General features: G+C 36.7%; 1 protein-coding gene across 3 annotated transcripts in view; it reads left to right on the top strand.

Annotated features, from left to right (window-relative positions):
- USH1C (USH1 protein network component harmonin) overlaps positions 1–23,270 on the top strand; it is a 46,915-nt gene that overhangs the window by 13,561 nt on the left and 10,084 nt on the right. For all 3 annotated transcript variants that reach the window (XM_040066163.1, XM_040066161.1, XM_040066162.1), the window contains exons 8-15: positions 284–387; positions 1,580–1,664; positions 2,056–2,115; positions 2,372–2,428; positions 4,214–4,356; positions 4,984–5,049; positions 7,561–7,685; positions 9,169–9,245. In XM_040066163.1, coding sequence (XP_039922097.1) covers positions 284–387; positions 1,580–1,664; positions 2,056–2,115; positions 2,372–2,428; positions 4,214–4,356; positions 4,984–5,049; positions 7,561–7,685; positions 9,169–9,245 — 717 coding nt within the window. The remainder of the gene's footprint in view (positions 1–283; positions 388–1,579; positions 1,665–2,055; positions 2,116–2,371; positions 2,429–4,213; positions 4,357–4,983; positions 5,050–7,560; positions 7,686–9,168; positions 9,246–23,270) is intronic.

Raw genomic sequence — 23,270 nt, forward strand, 5'->3', positions numbered from 1 at the left:
ATATCACTTTCCTCTAATTTTCCTTCACCCTTTTCTGAAGACAAAGTTTGACTATTTAAGTAATCTCCAAATAGATAAGTTTAGTCTTTCACCTCAGCTCCACTGAAATTACTCTACTTCACATTCATTTCCGGCAGGATAGGACTTTGGAGCCTTGAATGGGACCTTGAATCTTATCTTGATGCTGGCTGGGATTCATCCTAGCTACGTGAAATTTTATAGTAGTCTTGATATGAATTCAAAACAGAATTAACATCTGCAGCATTGTTTAATCCCTCTACAGGAAGGAAAGGGCAGTGTTGCTGGACTTGCTTCTTCTGGAGGGAGAGAAAATAAAGAGAAGAAAGTCTTCATTAGCTTGATTGGCACAAAAGGAATGGGATGCAGGTAGGTACACAATTTTTAATGTCACTGTTTTTTAAATGAGACACTCAAGGCAGTTATTTCCATAATTATTTGATATTATGTCAGGAAAATAAAGATCTATGCTGGATCAGGAAGGCAAACTGCAACAGCAGGATATCTGTGGCATATATTACATATTTTTAGGCAAAGCATAACTGCCTGTGTTAAAAGTTTTATCATAAAGAAAAAAAACTTTAAAAATAAGAGCAGACGGAAAGTGCCTTGGTACAACTTGTCATTGAATTGGATCTTTTAAATGCTTTTACAGTTTCAAATACTTAAAAGCGCTGCTCCGTGATGTAGCAAATTCCAGCACTATCCACTGTCACGTTCACTCCCTGCCTTCTCTGACCCTTTTCAGAACTAAAAACCATCACAAAGCTATATCCAGTTTCTAAAATTAATGTTGAATTTGCAAGATATTTTAGAAATATGATTCTGGGATTCTTGGACTCTTGTCTTTGCAATACTTATGGAGGTTTTGGAGTACAAGGGATATTGTAGGATTTCGTATGTAATTAGAAATATATAATTGAAAGGACTTTTCTCTCCTGTAATTTGGAGGATGTAAAGTTTTTTTAAAGATTATTTACAAGCCAGAGGGGATGGCTGATCATCACTTGTTGGATATATAGCCTACAAAAGTAGTTTCTGTATTTGGGCCCAGATTAGATGGCAGCTTAATGTTTCTGAGCTAAATGCTGGCCTCTGGTTGAAACATCCTTCTTGCTTCTGATAAATATCTGAACAAAATAACATTGTTTTATACATAAAGTATGTTGCAGTTCAGTGAATAATTAGTAATTCTTCACTGTGTTACTTGCTTGCTTTCAAATATCATTAGTTTCCCAATCCTTTAGACAGTGTAGGTCAGCATACATGTAAGTTTCACTATGTAAGACAAAATATAGAAGCTCAAATATTTTTCTTTGAACTTTTTCTTTAAAACCAGTTTTGTGGTATAAAGAATAAAGCAATAGGATGATAAACCTATCACACATTGACTGTGTACTGCTTAGTTTTGGTGTTTGTTTCAGTGTTGGCTAATACCATAAATATTCTTTAAGCAAAAACAAATTATGAGGAAACAGCTAAAACTACTCACTGTATTATTCCATAAATATTATTCTATAAATATTATCCAATTAATGGTTGTGGTTTTTTGCATTTCCAGTATTTCCAGTGGTCCGACACAAAAACCAGGCATTTTTATCAGCAATGTTAAGCCAGGCTCTCTTTCAGCAGAGGTGGGCTTAGAGGTAAGTTTGCCACCTTCCAAGGTAGGTATCACAAGGAATTCTTGGTTTGTATTCACAGCTTCAAGAAGTCATGGGTTCTTTCCCCATGGGAAAGAAATACCTGGTGATTACATTTCAAACAAAGCTAGTTTTCTAAAATTTTAAGAGCATGAGTGACCTGGATCAGACCAATATTCCTTCAAGCTCAGGATTTGATTGCAAGCAGTGGCAATAGGAGATCCTAGTGCAGGAGGACGTGCAAGCCTGACCAGTTTCCAGTCTGTTTCCCTTGTGCTCTGCCTGTACCCATGATTGTTGTATTGGTTGTGTTAGAGCGCACCTCTCTTTATGTTTTCATTTAATACATGTACTAACTTAGCATCTGTACTAAAATTTGCCTTAATTTCTTTAGGTTGGTGATCAGATTGTTGAGGTGAATGGAGTGGACTTTTCTAATGTGGATCATAAAGAGGTAAAATCAAGTAGTCTTAATTCCCTGGATTAGTAGTTGTCATTTTATTAAACATCAGTCCTGTTTTCCTGTCCACAAAAAGTATGTTTTGATACTGGGCTCCTGACTCAAGGGCTTTTGTACTGAATATGGGAATTTAGAGATTTGTATACCTACCACTCTGTTTAGTTCTGGAAATTCCAGCTGTGTAAGCCAGCATTATACTGGCTTTTTATCACTTCATTCACATTGATTTTTGTTTTGTTTTAATTTGCAGGCTGTCAGAGTGCTCAAGAGTAGCCGTACTTTGACTATCTCCGTGGTAGCAGGCGCTGTAAGTAGTATATTTGTAAAAGCAGAACATTTTTAAGCAGAAATTGCTATGTGGGTAAATAAATGGTAAAAATTAATTAATAAAAACAAAAGCTGTGTTTCTTTGTAAGATCTATACCTCCATCAAACGAGGACAGTTTTGAGTGGCGTGTGATTCTTTCATGCCACACAAAGTATTCTCAAACATGATTGTGGACCAGTGCAAAACCATTCTCTTGACAAGGAATGGAAATTACTGTAATGGTCTCTCACATTTGAGAGCTTCTGTTCTAATAGATACCTGTTTCTGCTGAAACATGAAAGGTGAATTGGATTGGAGACAACTAATTTTTAATCCTGAATGGCTGATGCCTTAGTCTTATTCCAAATGAGTTCATTTTTTAACTGTTTATCTGATCTCATTAATGTATTGACACACTGAAAATCGCTCAGTTTTTCATTTCCATTGCTCTGTGCAACAGAACTATAAGCCTTTGGGGTCTAATCTAAAGCCAGCTGAAATGAATTAAATCTTCCATATGACTTCAGTGTGACTTTCAATAAATGTGTTAATGTTTCTACTTCTTTAATCCTTCTTATAGAAATAGTGTGGTTGTATACAAGAGGATAATTAAGTTCCATAGACTAATCAAAGGCAGTCCTTTCTAATTGCCTTGCAACTGAATTAAGTGGGGAAAAAAGATTTAATAAGTCTCTTCAGCTACTTCCTAAGGGCTGATGTATACTGTGTAGCTACATTCAGGAATTAATAGTTTATTTCATCTACTCTTACAGTAACAGAAGATTAAGTTGTCCAAAGGCATTGTAGACATTGTTTAAATAAATACTCTGGGCTAGTTGATTAAGCTCCAGGAATCCAACATCCTAAGGATTTAGTTTCAACTCCCAGATATGTTAACAACCTTAAAAATGTGAGATCTACCTCAGCATGCATCACTGGGGTGTTATCCTTAAAATGGCAAATTGTTGCCATGGAACTCTACTGTTCCTCACTCCTTCACCTTGCAGGTCTCTTCTTTCCTCTGGAGAACAGATAGCATAAGGAAACAGTTTCGCTACTGTGGTGCAAAGACATTCCTCAATGCCTGGTTTTATTCAAGACATCTTCTTTTGTGCTTTAGAGACAGGAAAAATCCTACCTTCCTAATTAACATGGAATTTTAATTTCAGAAATAAAAATTAGATTAATGTTATCAAACTGTTCTACCTATAGCAGTATGGAAATATCTTTCTTGAGTAAAAAAGAGTGCTGGTGTCTTAATAAAGCAAATGGGACAGGAACAAAATTAACTGAAATAGATAAACTATACAGTGCTTTGGGGATGTACATTCCCTGTGTTTGGGTTCCTGAATGATGACACATTTCTGCAGCAGTCAGGCAGGCATAAGAGCATTAAAACACAGTAACTGTGTAGTTGTCTTCACATTGGGAATTCAGTGTTCTGTTCTCTGGCATTTCATTGCTCAGTGAGATTTCAAGAAAGTATAATGTGAATTTTTTTCTGGGTGACACACTCTGCATGGTGTGACCCCTATGGTGTTGTTGCTGGTTTTAGTGGTGGCAAATCTCTTCTGAGGTGTTTAATAACTTTGAGGCTGAAACTAGAATAGCTTCTTGGAGTAAGCAGTCAGATCTTTGAAGATCTTTCAGGGTGTGTTCCTCAGGAAGAGCAATGAGAAGAAATGGCAGATGTGCTACTATGTAATTTGGTTTGAATTATTTCCTAGAAGAACTGCATTCGTTAGATATTTCCCCAGCTGATTGGGGTGGTGGTTTTGATTGCAGGGAAAGGAGCTGTTCATGACTGAAGAAGAAAGACAAAGAGAAGCAGGTCTCCGTGAGCAGGAACGCCAGGAGCTAATGCATCAGAAGAGGATTGCACTGGAGACCAACAAAATCATCAAAGAGCAGCAAGAGAAAGAGAGATTGTGAGAATTCTCTATAGGACAGTCTGAAAAATTTAGCTTGGATTTGGAGAGGGCAAAACAGGGACACATAATTATTTCTGTGATACTTCTTACTGAAGTGAGAATATTGTCAACTTAGATTAACCTTGTTTTGCTTTTGCAGAGTGTCTGTTCATAAAATATTTGTTCTGTGATGATCTTGATGTCCTTAGCTTTCAAAGCTGATATCATTCAAAGCTATCGAGCAGAAGGGTCCCTCTGCTACCTGTCTTACCCCAATGATTCAGTGTGATACTCATTAGTTTTCTGATGCTATTCACTCATGCCTTACTTTTAGCAAGACAGTTAGAAATTTTACTTATACAAAACCATGCTATAGTCTTGCCTCAGAAGGAGATAGTGACTTGAAGAATTAAGTAGATGATATGCTCTTATTACCCAGATGCTCAGGAATGTCCTCAGGGTTCCTAGGAAACTGTACTGAATCTTTGGTATCTTAAAGATGACTTTCGAAACAGAGTGTTTTTGCCCAATACAAAGGTATTTACTGTCTGTATCTTTTACTAATGGTGGGCTGACACACTTTGTTCAGGTTTCTGCTCAGAAAATACTATTTTTATCATGTTGTCCTAATTCCTCTTATTATAGAAGAAAGCTGGAGATTTCCCAGAAGGCTGCAGAGGAAGAAGAGAGGTATCGCAGAGAAATAGAGCAGTGAGTAAAAACCTTACACAGGCAATGTGCCACCTGGAAAAGGGTTCCTTATGTATTAGATCTGGCTGAAAACATGCTGCATGTTGCTTTCAAATAAAACTCTGTAATATTTCCATTTAGCTAAGTGTAGGATCCAGTACATATGAGTAAGTACACCACAGTTAAAGAATAGGAAACTGATTGGAAAATCAGCACCTATAAACATGAGGCTTACGGCAAAAATAAATTCAATGTGAAGTTCAAGTTGAGTGCTTACTTTAAAAGTATTATTAATATATAGAGAAACTTAAGATTAAGGTAGTTCTGTGTCCTAGAACTTGTTTACTCTGTTGTAAATGTAGTGTTTACTGAAACACTGCATTTAATTCTAAGATGAAAAAAAAAAGCAGTACTGCTAAGAAACAGATCAGTACTATATTTTTAACTTATTCTTTTACATTTGGAAGTTTGAAATTAACCAGTTGTTATCACAGTAATTAAATTTCCTTCTAAATGATGCTGGGAAATAACATGAAAGTGCAGGTTGCAGGAAAACATTTGTTTTGATTCAGCCTTTTAGGGAAAGATTGACTCCCAAGTCTTTGGCTTTGCCCCTTTGACATATTAAGGGGGTTTTAATTCATTTAAGTCCCTTTTCATGTATCTTTATTAGCTAAATTTTTCTGATAGAAAAAGAGCAGGGATTTCTGAATTTGTGAGGTGCAAAAAGAAATACATTCCACAGCTGTCAAGAGAGAAGAATCTTCTAGCAGTCCTGCTGTGGGCTCTACAGCAGCACATGGATGAATTCTTATGCATTTCCCTTTTCTGATCCCAGGAAATTGATAACATCCTGTTCTTTATTGTGGCCTACTATAGAAATTCCTGCAATAGCGGAAAGCTGCTATAAAAGCAGGCCATCACAGGTGAAGGATGATTCTGTTCTTCAAATCTGGATTGCCTGTCTTATAATGGATGTTGGATGTCTGCCGTGTTGTTCTGCAATAAGAGCATCTTTACTCACCCAGGGAGAGTTTTCATGTCCTGAGGGCAGCTCAGTGTAAAGTCTAGCACAGCTTTTTACTTTGTTGTATAATTAAGTGTTGCTCATGCACTTTTAAGCTTTTCCATATCACAATCCAAACTGTTAAGTTGGCATCAGTCTCCTGGGTGAGGGAGAGGGTGATGGTAGTACAGGAACCTAGATGAAATCTAAAGCTGAGATGCAATGCACAGTTGTGGTAGGCTAAAATACAATATTTTTCCATATTAATTGGTTGTGATGATGATGCCTTGCCTTCTTTTAAAAATCCTTTCTGCAGGAGTTCCTTGCATAAACTCCATTTGTGCTTTTTTGGTATCTTATCTTTGAAAAAAATTCAAATGTGCCCAAATGGCAGAGGTCCCTAACTCTATGTACTGCAAGTTATGTTGTAACACCAACTTTTTAAAACTAAAATTAATGGAAAAAAACATTCTGTCCATTGTTCCTTGACAATGTCTCTAAATTTAAATGGTGGGGTCAACTACAGATTTAAGAGTGTTTTGACTCCATGTGAATATTTTTTCAATTTACTTTAGCTAATTTAGAGATGCAAAAGATAATCTAAATATAAATAGCATCATATATATCTAAGACCTGGTAAATTTTGGCACCACATTATCAGTTCAAGGCTATAGTCAAGAATAGATCTTGTACCAATTAAGGCAACATATATGAAGCTACATGTTGTTAGGTTATTCAGCACTTCTGCAGTGACATACTCGGTATTTGCTGAATTTTTGTTTGAAATGTCTTTTTTCTCTGATCATGGTGCCATACTAGGTAATTTACTTGTTTTGCATGCTCTTTTCCAGAAATGTGACACTCTGCAACACCCCCATCCTCTAGCTGTACCCATCTATTCCCCTCTTCCCTCCCCGCTCCTTTTTTCCCTAGAGTATGGAATTTAATATGGTTTCTATTTCAGCAGTATTTAATTCTTTTGGGGAAGAGTCACTTTTTATGGCAACCTAGAACTATGTGTTTAGAACACAATCATCAAAATGTATTTAAAAATATAGAGAGGAGACACATTGTTTTAGGTATAATTTTCCAGTGTCACATCTGATTCAGGTATAAGGTAGATGTTCTGTCACTTAGTGTTTCAGTTGAAAGTGATAGTTTTTCTAGTAAGTAATTCCTGTCCAAAAAATGAAAAATTGCTTAGTGAGGAATGTTTTTTTTACTTCGTTTAAGGTGACAGTCAGTACAGTAGTATGTCACTCATGGCTTTGTGTCTCTGCAGGTGTTTATATAACAGGCTTATAAGTCTAAACGTTAAATAAGAACATCTAACACTGTACTTTGCAAATTATCTTAGTAACTTACTAAATTACTCAGATTGATGAAAGGAATTAAGTTATGAGCAAGAAGAAGTTTATTATGCTTTATATTCAAGAGGAAAACAAATATGCTGAAAATTATAATGGTAATGAATATATGTTGTTGATTTTGTACTCAGAATGTCTAACTGCATTTGTTTCCTCTAGGATAACAGCAGAGGAAGAGAAATTTAAAAAGGAGTGGGAAGAAAACTGGGGTCCTAAAGAGCCACCCAAGTCTCTAAAAACTGTAACTGCAGAAGTGCACTCAGCCCCTCGTTCCAAACACAAAAGTAAGTAATTGACATCAACTTGCTTCCTTCTGTTTGTCTCAGACATGTCACTGAGCTGTATGGAATATACCACCAGTTTTTCTTCAAGATAAGCTAGCTATGAATTGGTTATTTTTAGAAGGCTGGAAGCATATGATAGAAGAATTAAATAACTCTTATTTAACAGGTACCTATCTTGCAAAATCTACATCCATTCAAATAGTCACATTTTCTAACAATCAGCAGCAGGAAAAATAAAAATAACAAGGCTTACTTAAGAAATGATTTGAAGCATCAACCTCTATAGCTTGGGGGTTTGGTGCATTGTTTTTTGCATGTTGTTTCTGTTCAGTGTTTATCTGTCAACCTTTTCACAGTTTAGGTTGGAAGGGTTCTTAAAGATCACTTTGTTCCAACCCCCTGCCATGGGCAGGGACAGCTTCCACTAGACCAGGCTGCTCAGAGCCCCATCCAACCTGGCCTTGAACACTTCCAGGAATGGGGCATCCGCCACCTACCCTGGGCTATCCTGTTCCTGTGCCTCACAGTAAAGAATTTCTTCCTAATACCTTATCTAAATCTCTCCTCTTTTAGTTTAAAGCTGTGCTCCCTTGCCCTGTCACTACATGAGCCTTTAATAAATTCCTTTTCAGTTTTCTGGTAGCCCCTTTTAGGTTGTCCCCTTTTCGGACAGGCTGACCTAAGGTCTCCCAACAGCCTTCTCTTCTCCAGGCTGAACAGCCCTAATTCCCTCAGCCTTTTCTCATAGCAGAGGTGTTCCAGTCCTCTGATCATCTTCATGGCCCTCTGCTGGACCCATTCCAACAGGTCCACATCCATCTTATATTGGGAACCCCAGATCTGGATGCAGCAGTCCAGAAAGGGTTTCAGAGTAGACCAGAGTAGAGGGACAGAATCCCCTCCCTTGCTCTGCTGCTCTTGATGCAGCCCAGGATGCTGCTGGCTTTCTGATTTACTTGCCCAAAGGGAATTAAGACAGTTGGAGCTTAGCTGGCAGTTAAGAAGATAAATTGGAAGCTGCAAATTGTATGTGAAGAGTGTACTAAAATTGTATTGTACAAAGAAAAATGTGGAAAGTGCTTGTTGCGTAGTTCATAGGAGACCTGGGCCAACTCCTAACCTGATGTTATTTTGATATATTATTTTGTGTGTGACTTTGGGGAAGTCTGCTGATGGTTCTGTTACAGGAAAAGACACCGAACTCTGCAGGTTTCCCTTCACGACATAGCAAACTAATTGTCCACATGTAGATTCTAACAGCTCTTCAGGACTGGAGGAAGTTGGAGATTAATTGAAGTAGGGCTTTTTTTTTTTAACAATTCTGTAGACAAACATCCCTCCACTAACTACTTTTTTTTTTTTTTTTTAATTTTATTTCGCGGAGACTTCTAGTCGCACATTACTGATCTCTCTTTCATTTCATGGAAACCTCCAGTTACTGTCACTTCTGTCCCCTCACCCCTTTCCTCCTTTGTTTCTCTAGAAGATTTAAAGGGAGTTGCACATGACCAGCTTGAAACAGATGACATGGATGAAGTGAACATGAAGCAGGACAAACAGGTTTGCCACTCAGCCCTGACTTCCTATCCTGATTCAGATTCTTCCTGTGTCTCACTTCCTCCTGACAGTCAGTCTTGACATTGAACTGACCATTTGGTTTTCCTAGGGCAATATGTGCGGTCCTTTAGTAATCGATGAAAGATTTTGACAGTGCTGCTGTCATTGCATCTAAAGATACCTTGATAAGAAATCTAACAACCCTGCAGAAACATGGACTATATTGAGTGCTCTGTGTTAGCAGTGTTTCTTATATAAAGTTATGGTCATATATACTCTTGTACATTTTTACTTAGCAATATATTTTTATAACATTTATAAACTTGGCTTGAAATATTTTGTCCTGGGAAATGGAGCTTTTTATGTCTCCTCAAAAGCCATGTTCTGCCACAAGCTTGAATGAGTTTGAATACCTGTTTAATTTTCATAAGGCTCACTAAAACTACTGTAAAGTAGGAGTGTGACCACAGAAATCTTAGCAATGCACATGCCTGTGTGGTTCTGTATGAAGACTACTTGTTGTATTTTCTTTGTTTGACATAAAATATGTATCATTAAAATAAGGGAAACTTATGACTAAATGTACTAGGATCATTTTTCAAGAATTTAACTAAGAACTTGTCATGTAATATCAAACCTCTGGTGTTGTGCCTTCAAATAAATTTTAATCAGTTACACATATCAGCATGGATTGGTCTGAGTACAAGCCTGTCCTTGGCTCTTCTTTAAAAAACTTTGCCTTTACCTTTTGTAGCTTTTGGATGGTTTTATCGGTATGATGGAAAATTTCCCACAATACATAAGGTACAGAGTTTGAAATGTGAATTTGTTTGCTCTGTGTGTGTTTGAATTGGAATTCCTCAGTTTTCTTCTTCTCTGTTATTAGTAAACATTCTTTATAGTCAAATGCTCCTTCTTTTAACATGTGCACAAATAAGGATACTTTTGGTATGCATGTGTCTAGGACTTTGTACTTTTGAGTCCTTCAGTCTCTGAGTTCTGCCATGTGCAGAGGGAATTGTATAACAATACTTTGCAGAAGGTGCTCATTACAGGTGGGTAGTGCATGTCTTCATGTTCTCCAAAAGTCCTCAGAATCATGTGTACATAAAAACAGTACAGAGACAAAAATTACATAGCAAATCTCCCTGTAGGAGGAGTGCTGAAGAAAAAAGGCTTCTAGGCATGCACATATGAAAAAAACAATTAACAATCTATAAGCTGATAGAATACTTCTGTGTCTGTAGAGGTGCTGCTGAAGTATTGGAATTTATGAGAGTTTCAAATAATATTTTATACTTGCTATTTCTTCCTTCTCTTTATTTCTTGCAATGTATTTTAGCCATATTATAGGGGGATTGCTATTGTTTTTTGTGCTTTGGTGGTGAGGTTTTTGGTAATTAACTGTGGTAAAAGAGCCATGAAGATTTTGTGCTTTTATCTGGCAAGAACTCAAGGTTTCAGAGGTCAGGATGGTTTCAGATAGATGAAGGATTTGTATCACTGCTTAGGACTATTACTTTGACCTTGTGTATGCCCAGGATATACTTGTTCCTGTTAAAAGAGATTAGGAGAAGATGATGCATTCCGAAGTCTTTTTGTACTGCTAGTGACTGTAAATCATCATGGATCTATAAGCTGTGTGAAAGCCAGGGCAGTTAGGATTTTTATCAGAAAATTATTAATGCATGTTATGGAAAATCTTCACACAAAGAAGGTAGGTAATGTTTTGTGTGCTGCTGACAACCATGATTTACAGAACGTCCAAATACCCCTTCATTTACTAATGATCTTACACAATTCCTGTTGAACTTTACCACACAGTGGGCACTAGAAGTTTGAAAAGGTTTATTTTTAATCTTTTGCTTTTGGCAGTGATAAATTTTTATCTTACTCCCTATTGCTAATGATTTTTTTTTGTTCTAAAAACAAAATTTCACTCTGTTCTAAAAATATTTATAAGAGGAAGTAAACTGAATTCACAGAGAAAAATGTAGGAAAGGATGAATCATCCTGTTATATCTGAATGCTGTGAATGCAGCTATGACATTCAGATATATGTTCATGTTCTGGAAGACTTTGCCTTGTATACTGCTTAGTGTGCCTCTGAATTCAGTAATTATTCAAATGTTGATACCTAACAAGTTGATCTGCCTGATGTTGTATCTGGCAGGCGGTACTAAATGCACCTTGGAATTTTTTAGAGGATGATATTGGCAATTGTTGTTAAGGTAAAAACTAATTATCCCTGAACAAAATGACCACAGAATTAGGTTTGTGTTAAAACACCAGTGTGAAAAGCTAGATTTTTTTTGGTTTTGGGGTTCCTTTTCCCCCTGCTCGCCTCCCTACACCACCATGTAACCATGAAGCAGTAAACCACATCCCACCGAACTCAACAGTACAAAGTTTCAGTTAACTGCTTCACTGGGGGAATTGGCTTTTGTAGCTTCCAGGGAAAATGTTTGTTTTTCAAGGTTTTGTTATCAATATTAACATGCAAAAGGTGAAAGGAAGACAAATAATGTTATTCGATGTGAAGCAGTTCATGGTGTTTTTGGGAATTCAAAACACGAAAAGTCAATAGCTGATGATGATGATAGCAGAATAAAATCTGAAGCACAGCCTTTCTGGCAGGGGCAGTAATTGTCAATAAGTGGCCACCTGCTCCTCTATTTGATTTTTCATAAATAAAAGGAGAACATGGCATTTTCAAAATGAACTATCTCCTACTTGTACAAATGTGAAAGGGTAGCAGAAATGTGCCATCACTGAAGTAGAAATAAGGAGCAGTATGTGTTTTGAAGACAATGGGAGAACAGATGTTTCCAAAAGACTGTGTAGCTTTTCCCTTTGTTTGTATCCTACATCTAAAATTTTAGAGTCACTTTGTGCTGTGTTAGTTAGCTCATCTGAGTAGATTTTATCCAGGGCTTGTAGAAGCTACATGGTCTTTGTGATGCAGTGTTCCTTCTTGGAAGCAACTCAGTTTCTGCACTGATCTAAACCTTTCCTCTATAATTTCTTATTTCAGTTTTGTTAGGGGATGCAATGCTGATTTTAGGGCATATGCATGAAGCTGTTGTATGCATGGACTATTCACATCTACCTATACATGAGCATCTGTCAACACCTGAAAGCAATCAGTCATATATATCCATAAATGCCAAAACAGAGAGAGATGCCAAGTCAAGACCAAACCACAACTGTTTGAATATTCAGTTTTGTAGTGGGCCTGTGTGCCCTGGAGTTTGCAGAGGAACAAAAAAGTTGAATTCTCTGATATCATCTAGCTTATGTTAGGGGGCACAAGCCCTCCAAGGAGTTTGAATTTCCTGCAAATTGATGGGTAAATGGACTTCGGATTTTCTTTTAAAAAACCATCCCAATACTTGCATAGACAGTAATTAATTTTTCAAGACAGACACTCATGTATCAAAACTGAAGTTGGTGGTGTTTTAGCTGATGTAAAAATTTTTGTTAAAAAACCTTCCCAGAAAGGGAAAGAACAAAAGAAGTCAAAAAGTGATAGTTTTTGTGAACAGAAGAAGAATAAAAAGGAAATGGAGTTTGAGCAAAAACTTGCCAAAGAGAAAGAAGGAATGCTGGAGAAAGAAAAACAACTGAAAATAAATCGTCTTGTACAAGAGGTATGTTGTGATCTATCAAGCGCAAAGCTGTATTGAAAGAAAAACAGATGGATTTTTAGTGGAATTATTTTAGCAGAACACTTTTTGAATTATGTCAAAGATAATGAAATTTTGAAAGTTGTTTTACTGCCAAATTCTCTTGCCACATTTGCTTATTTCTAGTCTGCTTATGCCCAAATGAGGATAGCTCTGCAGTTGTGTCCATGTGTAGTGATGAATTTAATGAAAAACTGCAAAATAAGCAAAATAATACTTCTTAAAAGTATTATTGTAATTTTTTTAACTACTTTACGTGGCATTTCATACTTATTAAACCTGTTGGTATTATGACCATACCTATAACCTTTTCTAATGTACCAATGCTATGGTCAAGGTATCTGAGACAGAACGAGAAGACCTGGAAGAATCAGAAAAGGTGCAGCACTGGGTGGAAAGACTTTGTCAAACACGTTTAGAACAGATTTCCTGTGTGGAGAATGAGTCTCCTGAGGTAAAATCCTAGCTTTTCCATATATTGTATGATCTCTAAATAACCAAAAGTTGTCTCCTAAAAGCAATAGGTTTTCCAGTGAAAAAGTCTTTCTTTCACCTCCAGTCTTCTTTCTAAGGGGAGGAGTAAAAGTCAATAATTGATGACTTACAATCTATAGCAATTGCTTTTCCTATATTTTATGAAGATTTAAATATTATTTTAATGAACTGGTTGTATTTTGTCCTTTTAAAATATATTATTACCACTAAATTAACAGTTTTATTGTCTCATGAAATATTTGGGCTAGGTGGGACATGCTATCAGTAACAAAAGCTAGATCCAGCTGCATTTTTTAGTATTATGTGAATATAAGAACATCACTGATGATGAGTTCTTGGAAGTTTCCTTGTATTGTGTGAAATAAAGGAACGGGATAAGAAAATTACAAAAAAGATAGGAAACTCACAAGGAATAGGGTTTGGGCTTGTGCTTTAACTAGACCCTTTAGTCAGGGGAGCTACAGTTAGTGATTGTTCAGTAGAGCATGATGGTTTTAGGCATGGAGGGAGGCTTTCCCACCATCTTGTTGCTCTGGCTGTCTTCCAAGGAAAGCCAATTCCAAGAGGAACACTGCAATCTACTGAGCTCCCGTGGGATTGCCAAGAAACTGCAACCACAAAAAGGACCTTGGGGAACACTCACATGGTTTTTCTTCAGGTCAGCACAGAGCAGCTCTGAAAAAAGCAGCTGATCTTTTGTTCCTTATGGCCCTAGGCTCAGATCCCTGTGGTTTTTCAGTACAGGTCTTTAGTGGAATGATTATGCAGAGTTTTTCTCTCACTATCCAAACTTGGCGGCTTGTGTCCTGCTAGAACTTTGTCCCACTTTTTGTAGAGTAAGAAGGAACATTACAGATTACAAACACTGTTATATTTTCATATCTCTGCCTGGGTTTAAGACAAGCACTATGTATTGTGTTTACTCCATAAATTTTTCCACTAAATTATATATAATTGCTCTATTATGATTTTTGTACAAACCTATTTAAGCAGTTAAAACATGTAAAACACAGAAGCTGAGTGCTCCTTAAGGGTAAATGCAGCTGAAAAATATTCAAGTGCTAGAAGTTTGAACTGTTTCTTGGGAACAAGAGCATTCAAGATCCCAACCTCTGCCAAAGAAATAGCTATTTTTCATCACCTAGCCATGAACATGTTAGATAAGAATGTGAAAAGTGTTACCCACTTGAAGGAAGTGTTACCCACTTGAAGGAAGTGTTACCCACTTGAAGGAAGTGTTGCCATATAAGAGTAAGATAAATGTGTCTGTCAGCTTATCTCTGTAAGGTTTCCTCAGGTGAGTGTACAAAATAGCAAAATTACTGAATTTTCTCAAATATTCCAGTTTGATCACTGATAAAAGAAATGTTAGCAACTCCAACAGCATATGTAGACTCCTTCCTCACGCACATCCTTTTTTTTTGGATGAGCTGCTTATTGTGTTCAAACTCTGAAGTTGTTTAGTACTCCGATAGATCTGGTGTGGATTAACATAAATTATAAAATCTCAAACTCTTTGTGGATTAACATAGATTATAAGAACTCAAGCCCTTCAAGGTTCTGAATTTCATAGCACACTAAATTTTTTTTGTTTTGATAGCTGCTTAATCTTAGTTTCCTTTTTTGTGCTAATGTATGGTTATGTTTAGACAACTGTAACCGCTTTCCCTTTTTTAATGATATAGAATCTCAGGGCCTGTCTTTGATTATTTTCCTTCAAATAATCACCTTTGCAAGGAGTGCTTGCTTTCTCCTCATAAGAGCCAGAAAGGCAAAAGTCGTGTTATCTTGGCTTGTCCTGTGATTTTGCCTTCTGAAAACTTCATGCCATAGGGGTTTTGTGGGGTTTCGTCAACCCCCTTACCCCAAGAGCTGCTGTCACACCACTCCTGTTTTTCTTCTTTTTAAACTGGAATCTCAAGGAGTGCTCAGAGAAGATGTTTGTGTATATTCTGTGTGGGTGAAGCAAAGATCTTCCTTGTGGAGGAGCAGTTGGGCTGAGCAGTGTTCTAGGGCAGGCAGCAGTGTTGAGGCAGATTTCTGTTCTGTCATATGTAGCTGGCGAGTGGACGTCCTTCTGCCTGTCCCTCTGCCACCTCGATGCAGCGCTTTGCCAGGGGCCTACAGCTGCACACCACAGATCTCGATGACATAAACCTAGATGAAGTTGACAAACCCAAACAGCGCACACCGCCACCACCGCCACCCCCCACTGTTACCCCAGCACCACCAGCTCATCCACCTTCTGCCTCAAATGCTCCACAAGGGCCAGCCCTGTTGGTAACACCACCTTCCCAGGTGACCTCGGGATCTGTTTGGATGCATGCGGCCTTTTCTGTTCCCCTGTGTGCCTCCCTGCCCTGATCCATCACCCTCTTTGTCCGCTGGATTTACACTTCGGCCCCTTGCAATATTAAAAGCGGGAATTAGGTGGTTTCTTCATTTTTTCACTTCACTTCAAATCAGCCCATTTTCAGAAGTGATTGCAATGCAGAGGTAGTTTCTTTTTAACATTTTTTAGTGTCAGGAGAAGTTTGCTCTCCTGCCTGAATACATTGTAGCCCTATTACCTGTAGATGTCCTGGGCAGATTGTATCAGTTGTTAAAAAAAAAAAAAAAAAAAAAAAAATATTAAATTTGAGAAAAGTGACCCTGTAGTGAAAATGACTTGTTCTTTAAATGTGTCATCAAATTGCTTTGTTAGGTGAGAAGAGTGGACAAAGAAAGTTGACACAAAGACAGAAGGTCAAAAGTCAAACTTTTAAAAGGTCAGAACTGTGTAAAATAGAAAAGCAAGAGCTGGTATCCTGGTTTGACTTTTTGTATTTTGAGAAAACATCGACTTTCTCCTTATTGCAATCTGAGTCCAGAAGAGGATCAAATGAATGAAATCTTGTGCCAAATCTCACTTTAGGAAAGAAATGGAAGTTGATTCATCATAATTCCCTTTGCTAAGCACTGTAGTGAGAAGCATGTGCTTGTTCTTTTGGCAAAAGATTCTTACTTGTTTCAAGCAGCAGAAGAGGATCCCATATGGTGACTTCCTTCCTACAATTTTCTGCATGGGTTGACTGGCTGCACTGTTGTGTTTTGGGGGTTTGGCATGTTCACTAAATAGTCTTTGTATTTGCATGATTCTCCTTGGGTGGGGAAAGATATGCAAATTTATCACTTCTTGGTGGAAACTGGTAGATTCTCTCTCTGTGTATAAATGCCCCAATGTGACCCATGATTCTCTTGTAAACTTATGTGGATCTCTAACAGTGCTTGATCTATGTGGTTCATACATTTGAAGTGTCAAGAATATGCTAGATCTACTGAAATGGAAATATCATATGTTCTTATGGATAGAAGGTTTCCCAAGTTATTTGCAAAATAAAAATGGCGTGAAATGACAAAAGTGTCCAAAATACTTGTGTTGAGAGGAGAAGTACACTCTTCTAAAGAGAACAGAGAATATTCAGATGGAAGGGCTAATATAGGAACTGCCATACTGATCTGATCCCAAATCACTATATTCTAATATCTGTTTCTGGCAGTTTGTCATTGCTAGCTCAGTTAGAGAAAATAAATTCATAATTAAGAAAAATATGTTAGGTAACAACAAATAATCTAGCCTTTAAAATTAATGTCAGTTTTCACGGAAGATAATTAGTGTATATGAGGAAATAACTAGGCTCTTAGTATAATTAATTGAGCCAAAGCTGCTTTGTTTATGAATAGATAATTCAGCATTTCTAATGTAGTTTCAGAAATGGGAGAAAAATACAAAGCTTGACAATTTATTCTTGCTACCTTTTACAAAATCAGTTTTTAACCCCACAGATAAGCAAAATCAATGCATTTGTGTTACAGAGGATTAAAAATCTTGTGTTTATGCCTGCTAAAGCCAAAAAATAAGACAACTGTAGTTGTCCCGTAAGTTCATTTTTCTAATATTGCTCAATCTGGTAAATCGTCTCTACATTGCTCCATTTTTTGTTTTAACCCAGATAATTTAATTTCCAATTCAGCTCAAACAAAACCTGACAAAAGGAATAAAAATCTTGTCAAGAGATATTCTTGTGAACTAACTTAAAATATCTGGTAAAAATTGTCTTTTTCTGAAAAAATTAATATTAGCTTTACATTTTATATGAATCTAGTACTACGTGTGTTGCTGTTTAGGTTGTAAGAAACACCTCCCACATTGACAAAGCGTCCCCTGTGACAAGCAACCCACTGGTACGTCACGTCTGTTTTATCATGGCTGTAGTTTCATGAACTTCCCATGTAATGCTAATGGCAAGGAATTGTCAAGGGCTTCACTCTGCAGGGCCAATTTATTCAAAATTCAGCACATGGGATGATCTGTGTGGATATGTTGCTCTGCTGATGGCAACAAGTGGTTGAAGTGACTCCTAATGGTCCAAGGATTTTGTATTTCAACAGTTTAGCAAAATGCAGTCCATATTTGCATGCTGTGAATGTCTGTACGTCACACCACATGTGCTTTATCCTTCCATCGAGGCAAAAATTGCTAGGTTCAAACTATCTTTTAAATATTATGAGTGCTAAGATGCAAGTTTCATCTCAGAACCACGAGTAGTTTGATATATCTTTGCCCTGATTTTGAGTCAGAATTATCCAACATCCATTCTGCACTCCTGAAAAATCTGTTGCCAAATTGTGCAACTCCAGGAGGAATCATGTACTTCCAGTGCATCTTAACAAGTTGGTATCTGTAATCTGTTGATTCTGATTCTTCTAAGTTCAGAATGCTTAATGATATTTTGCAGTTTGGAACAACATTTGTGGAGTGATATTCACAGGGACTTTCAAATATTTGATTTGAACCTTTTTAAAAATTATTTAAGAAAGGAAAGGATGGTGGGGGGGGAAACCCCACAGGGGAAAAACACACACACACAAAAAAACCCACAAACAAGCAAACAAAAAAACCCCACCACCAAAAAAGTAGTTTTATCCATTTGCTGCAAGCAGATAAATAATTTCAGAGGTTACAGCTTGTGTCGTAAGAACAATCTCTGGAATACATAACATTTCCTATGAGAAACATTGAGGAAAGTGTCCCAAGTGTTGTTGGGACAGAGTTAAGTCTGAAACTGGAATCCACAGGGCTCAGTTTTGAACTCTTTCCTTAAATAAAACTGTGCTTGATGTCAGTTGGAGTTTTGGCTGAGTGAGAAAGTGTAGGATTGGACTAGGACATGCTGAATGATTAGGTCTCAGATGTTTCTGGGTATCTTTACTTTGTGGAGTAAAGGGTAGGGAATTAACCTAGCAAACCCTTGCTGTTAAATCAAGATAATTTGACTTGAAATTCTTTATGGAAAGCTGCTTGCTGCAGCGCTGCTGAATTTCATCTTAAAAGATTCATTTAGCCATGGATTAGTTAAAATCTTACTTTGGGTTCACTGTATTCTGACATTCAACTTTAGCAGTTTTGGGGGTTTTTTTGTTTGGTTTTTTTTTCCCCCTCTAACTTCTCATTCAGAAGTCACCTTTATGGGAAATTGCCTTCTCATTTGTTGCCTTTATGGGAAAAATGCCAAAAGCAGGGCTGAGATTTTTCCATAATCCTGCTGGTGAAGCCAGAATTTAGGTGACAAGCTACTGCTTGTATATGAGAATCTGTCTTTTCATTTATTGACTTTATAAGCAGTAATTAAAATAATTCTGTCAGCTCTTTTTTGTATTAGTGTCATTAAATTCTATATGATAAACCATTTGAATTGAGGACTCTTGGTGAAATGATGGATTTGCACAAATTAGGTTGTGAACTGTAATTTTCTTAAATTAACTCCATAGCAACTTGCTCCAAGTCCACCTACCCACCGTCATCCAGGGGTACCAATAGTCTCTAAACCAGTTATGCTGCATCCTAACCCAAACTTCGTGGTCAGGCCAACAATCAAATCAGAGGCCCTGGTAAGCCTTTTGATATCCTTTTTCTGAGTGCTCCAGTACTGTGGGGGTTTTGTCTTGACTCTGTTCTTTGGCATGTCCTCAAAGAATCAATCTTTATCCCATTTCCTGCTAACTAAAATTCCTGTATATTTTCAAGCAGTCGCTAATGGTAAGTACAAAACAGTATTTTTCCATTTTTTTCTATGGTGGAAAAGCCACTTTTAGTGATATTTTTTGTACAGGGGTGCATAATTCTAGGGCAGCGTAAAGCCCTAGAATTTGTACATCTTATTTCTCATTTATTCAAATGCTGGATTTTATTTTTAAAAATTCTGAATTAATCAGAAATGAAATAATAAAAATCAGGTCAACTGCTATTTTCCTTTGTAAACAGTCATGAACATACTTGAAGATATATGCCTTATTTTATAATTTATCTCATATATATATATATATATATATAATTTAAATGTATCTTTTAATTTCCAGGGGGAAAAGTCTGTTATATCAGACTCCAATATACTGGTCGTACAGTATGACTGCAAAGTTCACTCACAATCAGCTTCTTTTTCTTATTTCTTTTCCATTTCTGTTTCAAATGCAAGTGAAAAGTCAGAGGCTAAACATTTAAGACCAACCATGTAACATTCTTGGGAATTGTAGTTTATGAGGGAAGGTAAGCCAAGGCTGAGCAAAAAAAAAAAAAAAAAAAAAAAAGGGAAATATTGCTCAGACAGATGATAACTCCCAGCTTACAGTCCTTGAATTTCACCTAAAATAGCTGGTGGACTAATAAGTAGTATTTATTCTTGAGGGTCAGCATGACTTAAGCTGTTAGTATTACAGTTATGTGTTTGTTGCATCCCCATGTTTGGACACATATACATGCATTTGTAAGACAGTAAGTGATGGTAAAAACCACCAAAATTATGTTGCATTTATTTAATTAAAAGCTATTTCTGGTAATAAATTATGTGCACAATATTCCTAGCTTTGTTTCATTAAAACATGATGGATTTCTTTGTCTTTGTAATTACTAAATTACTTTAGTAATTTAGATACTCTTGTTCCTTTACTTTTCTCAGTTACACAAATTTACACAAACAAATTTAAGTGATACTTACTAGCTGCTTTTCCCACAGCCAGTCATCTTGAAGCTCCTACATTATGAATGAATGGTAATTGGATGCAGTTTTAATAAGTTGCTTAAGAGAAGGCAGGCACATGAGCTAAAAATAAATTCAGATCCCTCCAGTGGAGATATTTCCTTCAGTTGTAGCTCTCATTTTGATTGTCTTCAGTAATTTAACATCTCTAAGCAATATGAAATCCCTTAGGGGAGGAATGAACAGTCATTATCTGCAGTTAATATCATCTAGCTCTTGAAGAAGTGTGTATATGTGAACTAGTTTGCAAAGTGGATAATACCTTTATGTGTAATCAAACAGTCCTGGTACAAATTTTAAAAGGCACTTTTTTTTGTTTTCTTAATGCCTACATCCGGGTAGTTTAAGAAACTGACAACAAGATCTACCTCCATGGGAAATGTCTTACAATTTGTTATGCATGCATGCACATATTCAAAATCACAAGTCTGCTAAAATATTTCAGATTCAATCATCTTCCTTCCCAAACTGCCTTATATTAGTTGGAAGATCAAAATTTCCTTGGGAGCAATATTCTGGTAGGACTTTAAGAGAAAGATCAGTCTATAAATTGGTTTGGTAGACCTTATACCTTTTACTTCCACTGATGACTTAGACAGGGTAGAGGGTATTTATTCATCCTCCCTGCCATGAAGTCACAAGTGGTATGTGAAATAAAACCTGCATGGATACTGAAGAGGGAGATTACTCCTGTTAGTTAAAAATGAAAGGGCCAGTGTATGACAAGACAAACAAGACAGTACCTGCCTGTCTCCAGAAGTGTATAAGAATTATTATTAGATTTCATGCAGAAGGGGAGTGGGGTTTGGTTGGTTGCTATGTGTGGTTTTGTGTGTGTGTTTAAGTTCATTGTTCAGGTACAGTACCAGTTCCTCTTCTCTTAGTGGAGGACAGAATCACCAGAGACAACATACCATTTGCTGTCTGGTTTCTCATCTTCCTAGATTTCACACACCTTATGGAACTCCAGCTTTTATGCCTTAATTTGAAATAATGCACACCACTTTTTCTAACTTGTTTTCACCTGAACTTAACTGTCCTGAGTACCAAGCTCAAGAAACTGAGGCTGATGGATTTATTTGATTCAAGCAATTAATCCAATTGGCCTATATTCAAGCAATTGACTAGTAAAGAAGATGAAAAAGCATGCACTTAAGAATAAAATAGGCATGCAAGAATGGGTAAAATTCTTCTGTTATCTGGAAGGTAGTTGGGCCAGACAAGTCTCTGTTGTGACTTATTAATCTTATTAATTAAATTCAGGTCAGAATTACCAGGTCTTTTAACAGCTGATGAAAATGAAATTGTTTCACTTAAAAATAGGGAAATTATGGGAGATGTTTAAACTTTAAGTGTGGCCTTGAAAACTGAAGGCTGCTCTGAGTCAGAACCAGTATGTGCTGTACTAGAGTGAACTGGAATATACTCATGGCAAAGCCAATTAAATTTTAGGTCAGAGAACAGGAGGGGACTGTTATTATTTAGTGCTGAGATTTTCATAGATGCAAAACCACCAGGAATATTAGTCTCTGCTCTCCCATCTATCAAAAACATCCTGTTTTGTGAGTTACAAGGCCCTGCTGCACCTGCTGCTACAAAAAAATTTCCTTCCTTATTCCTTTGCAGCTGGATGAATTTCTGAAGGGAAAAAATAGTATTTAAGCTTTCCTCTAATTTACAATATTTGAAGCCTGATTTGAAGCAGGATTAAAGTCACGATAAGTGCTTAGAGACCATGTGGCAAGATGGTATAGGATTGGAAATTTCAGTTAGTATTGGTTATAGCCATACCAAAACAGTCTGTGTTGAAAATTCTGGTTTTGTTGGGGTTTCTTGTGGTGGGGTTTTTTTGTTGTTGTTGTTTGCTTGCTTGCTTTTGTTTTCTTTTGCTTTAAGAGAGGTTCTAAAGAGATTTGTGGAAAATCATTCCAAACTTACACATACGTCTTCTAAGATAAAACCCTCGTAGTTTGTATTAATTAAACACAAAATACATTTCATTGACTCTAGAATATTTTTCCAAGAAACAGTAGGACTATAGGATACTGAGAGAAGCATTCGTGAAAGTGATACATTGTAATTTGTTTTAAAGCAAATTGCATTTGAAAAGGTAAATGCCAGAGTTGGGTCTGTGGAAAGTTTTTCTTGCCTTGGAAGACTCAAATGCATTATCTTATTTACTGCAAGGTTTTGAGTGCAGGCTGGGGAAGTGTCAGTGGTGTTTTGTGTAATAATATGGGGGTTAGCCCATTTCATTTTTGAAATTTTTTGTAGGCTGATGTATTTTAAGTGATTCCAAACTACAGCATACCATTTTGTTAGAATAGTGGAAGTGACAGAAAAACAGAATGACTGTGGAATTTAAGACCTCAAAGCCAAATACAATAAAATAAAATAAAATCCATTTAATAATAGACTTCACCTCTTCAGTATAGGAAATCCCTGGTTGGAAAGCAAATCTTAAATGCACAAAACATCTATTTATCATGACTTCTCAAAATTTTAGAAATTATAGTCTACCATTTTGCTGTGTTTAGGATTGGGGTTTTTTTTCAAATTTTTCTCATAAATCATGGATAGGATACCCAAGCACTGTTTTTTAGAAATTAGTTATAAAAACAGTCATGAAAAATATTTTTAAGAAATCTTGTTGTGTGGAATTGTGCATTATTTGTTTAGTTTCTGTAGAATTATTTCCACTTTGCATTCAGTATTATTTCACTCTGTGTGTTCTCTCATTTTGAAATAAGTGCACTAATAAGTGCAAGTGT

This window comes from Hirundo rustica, chromosome 6 (genome assembly GCF_015227805.2).
Source record: "Hirundo rustica isolate bHirRus1 chromosome 6, bHirRus1.pri.v3, whole genome shotgun sequence".
Lineage (NCBI taxonomy): Eukaryota > Metazoa > Chordata > Aves > Passeriformes > Hirundinidae > Hirundo > Hirundo rustica.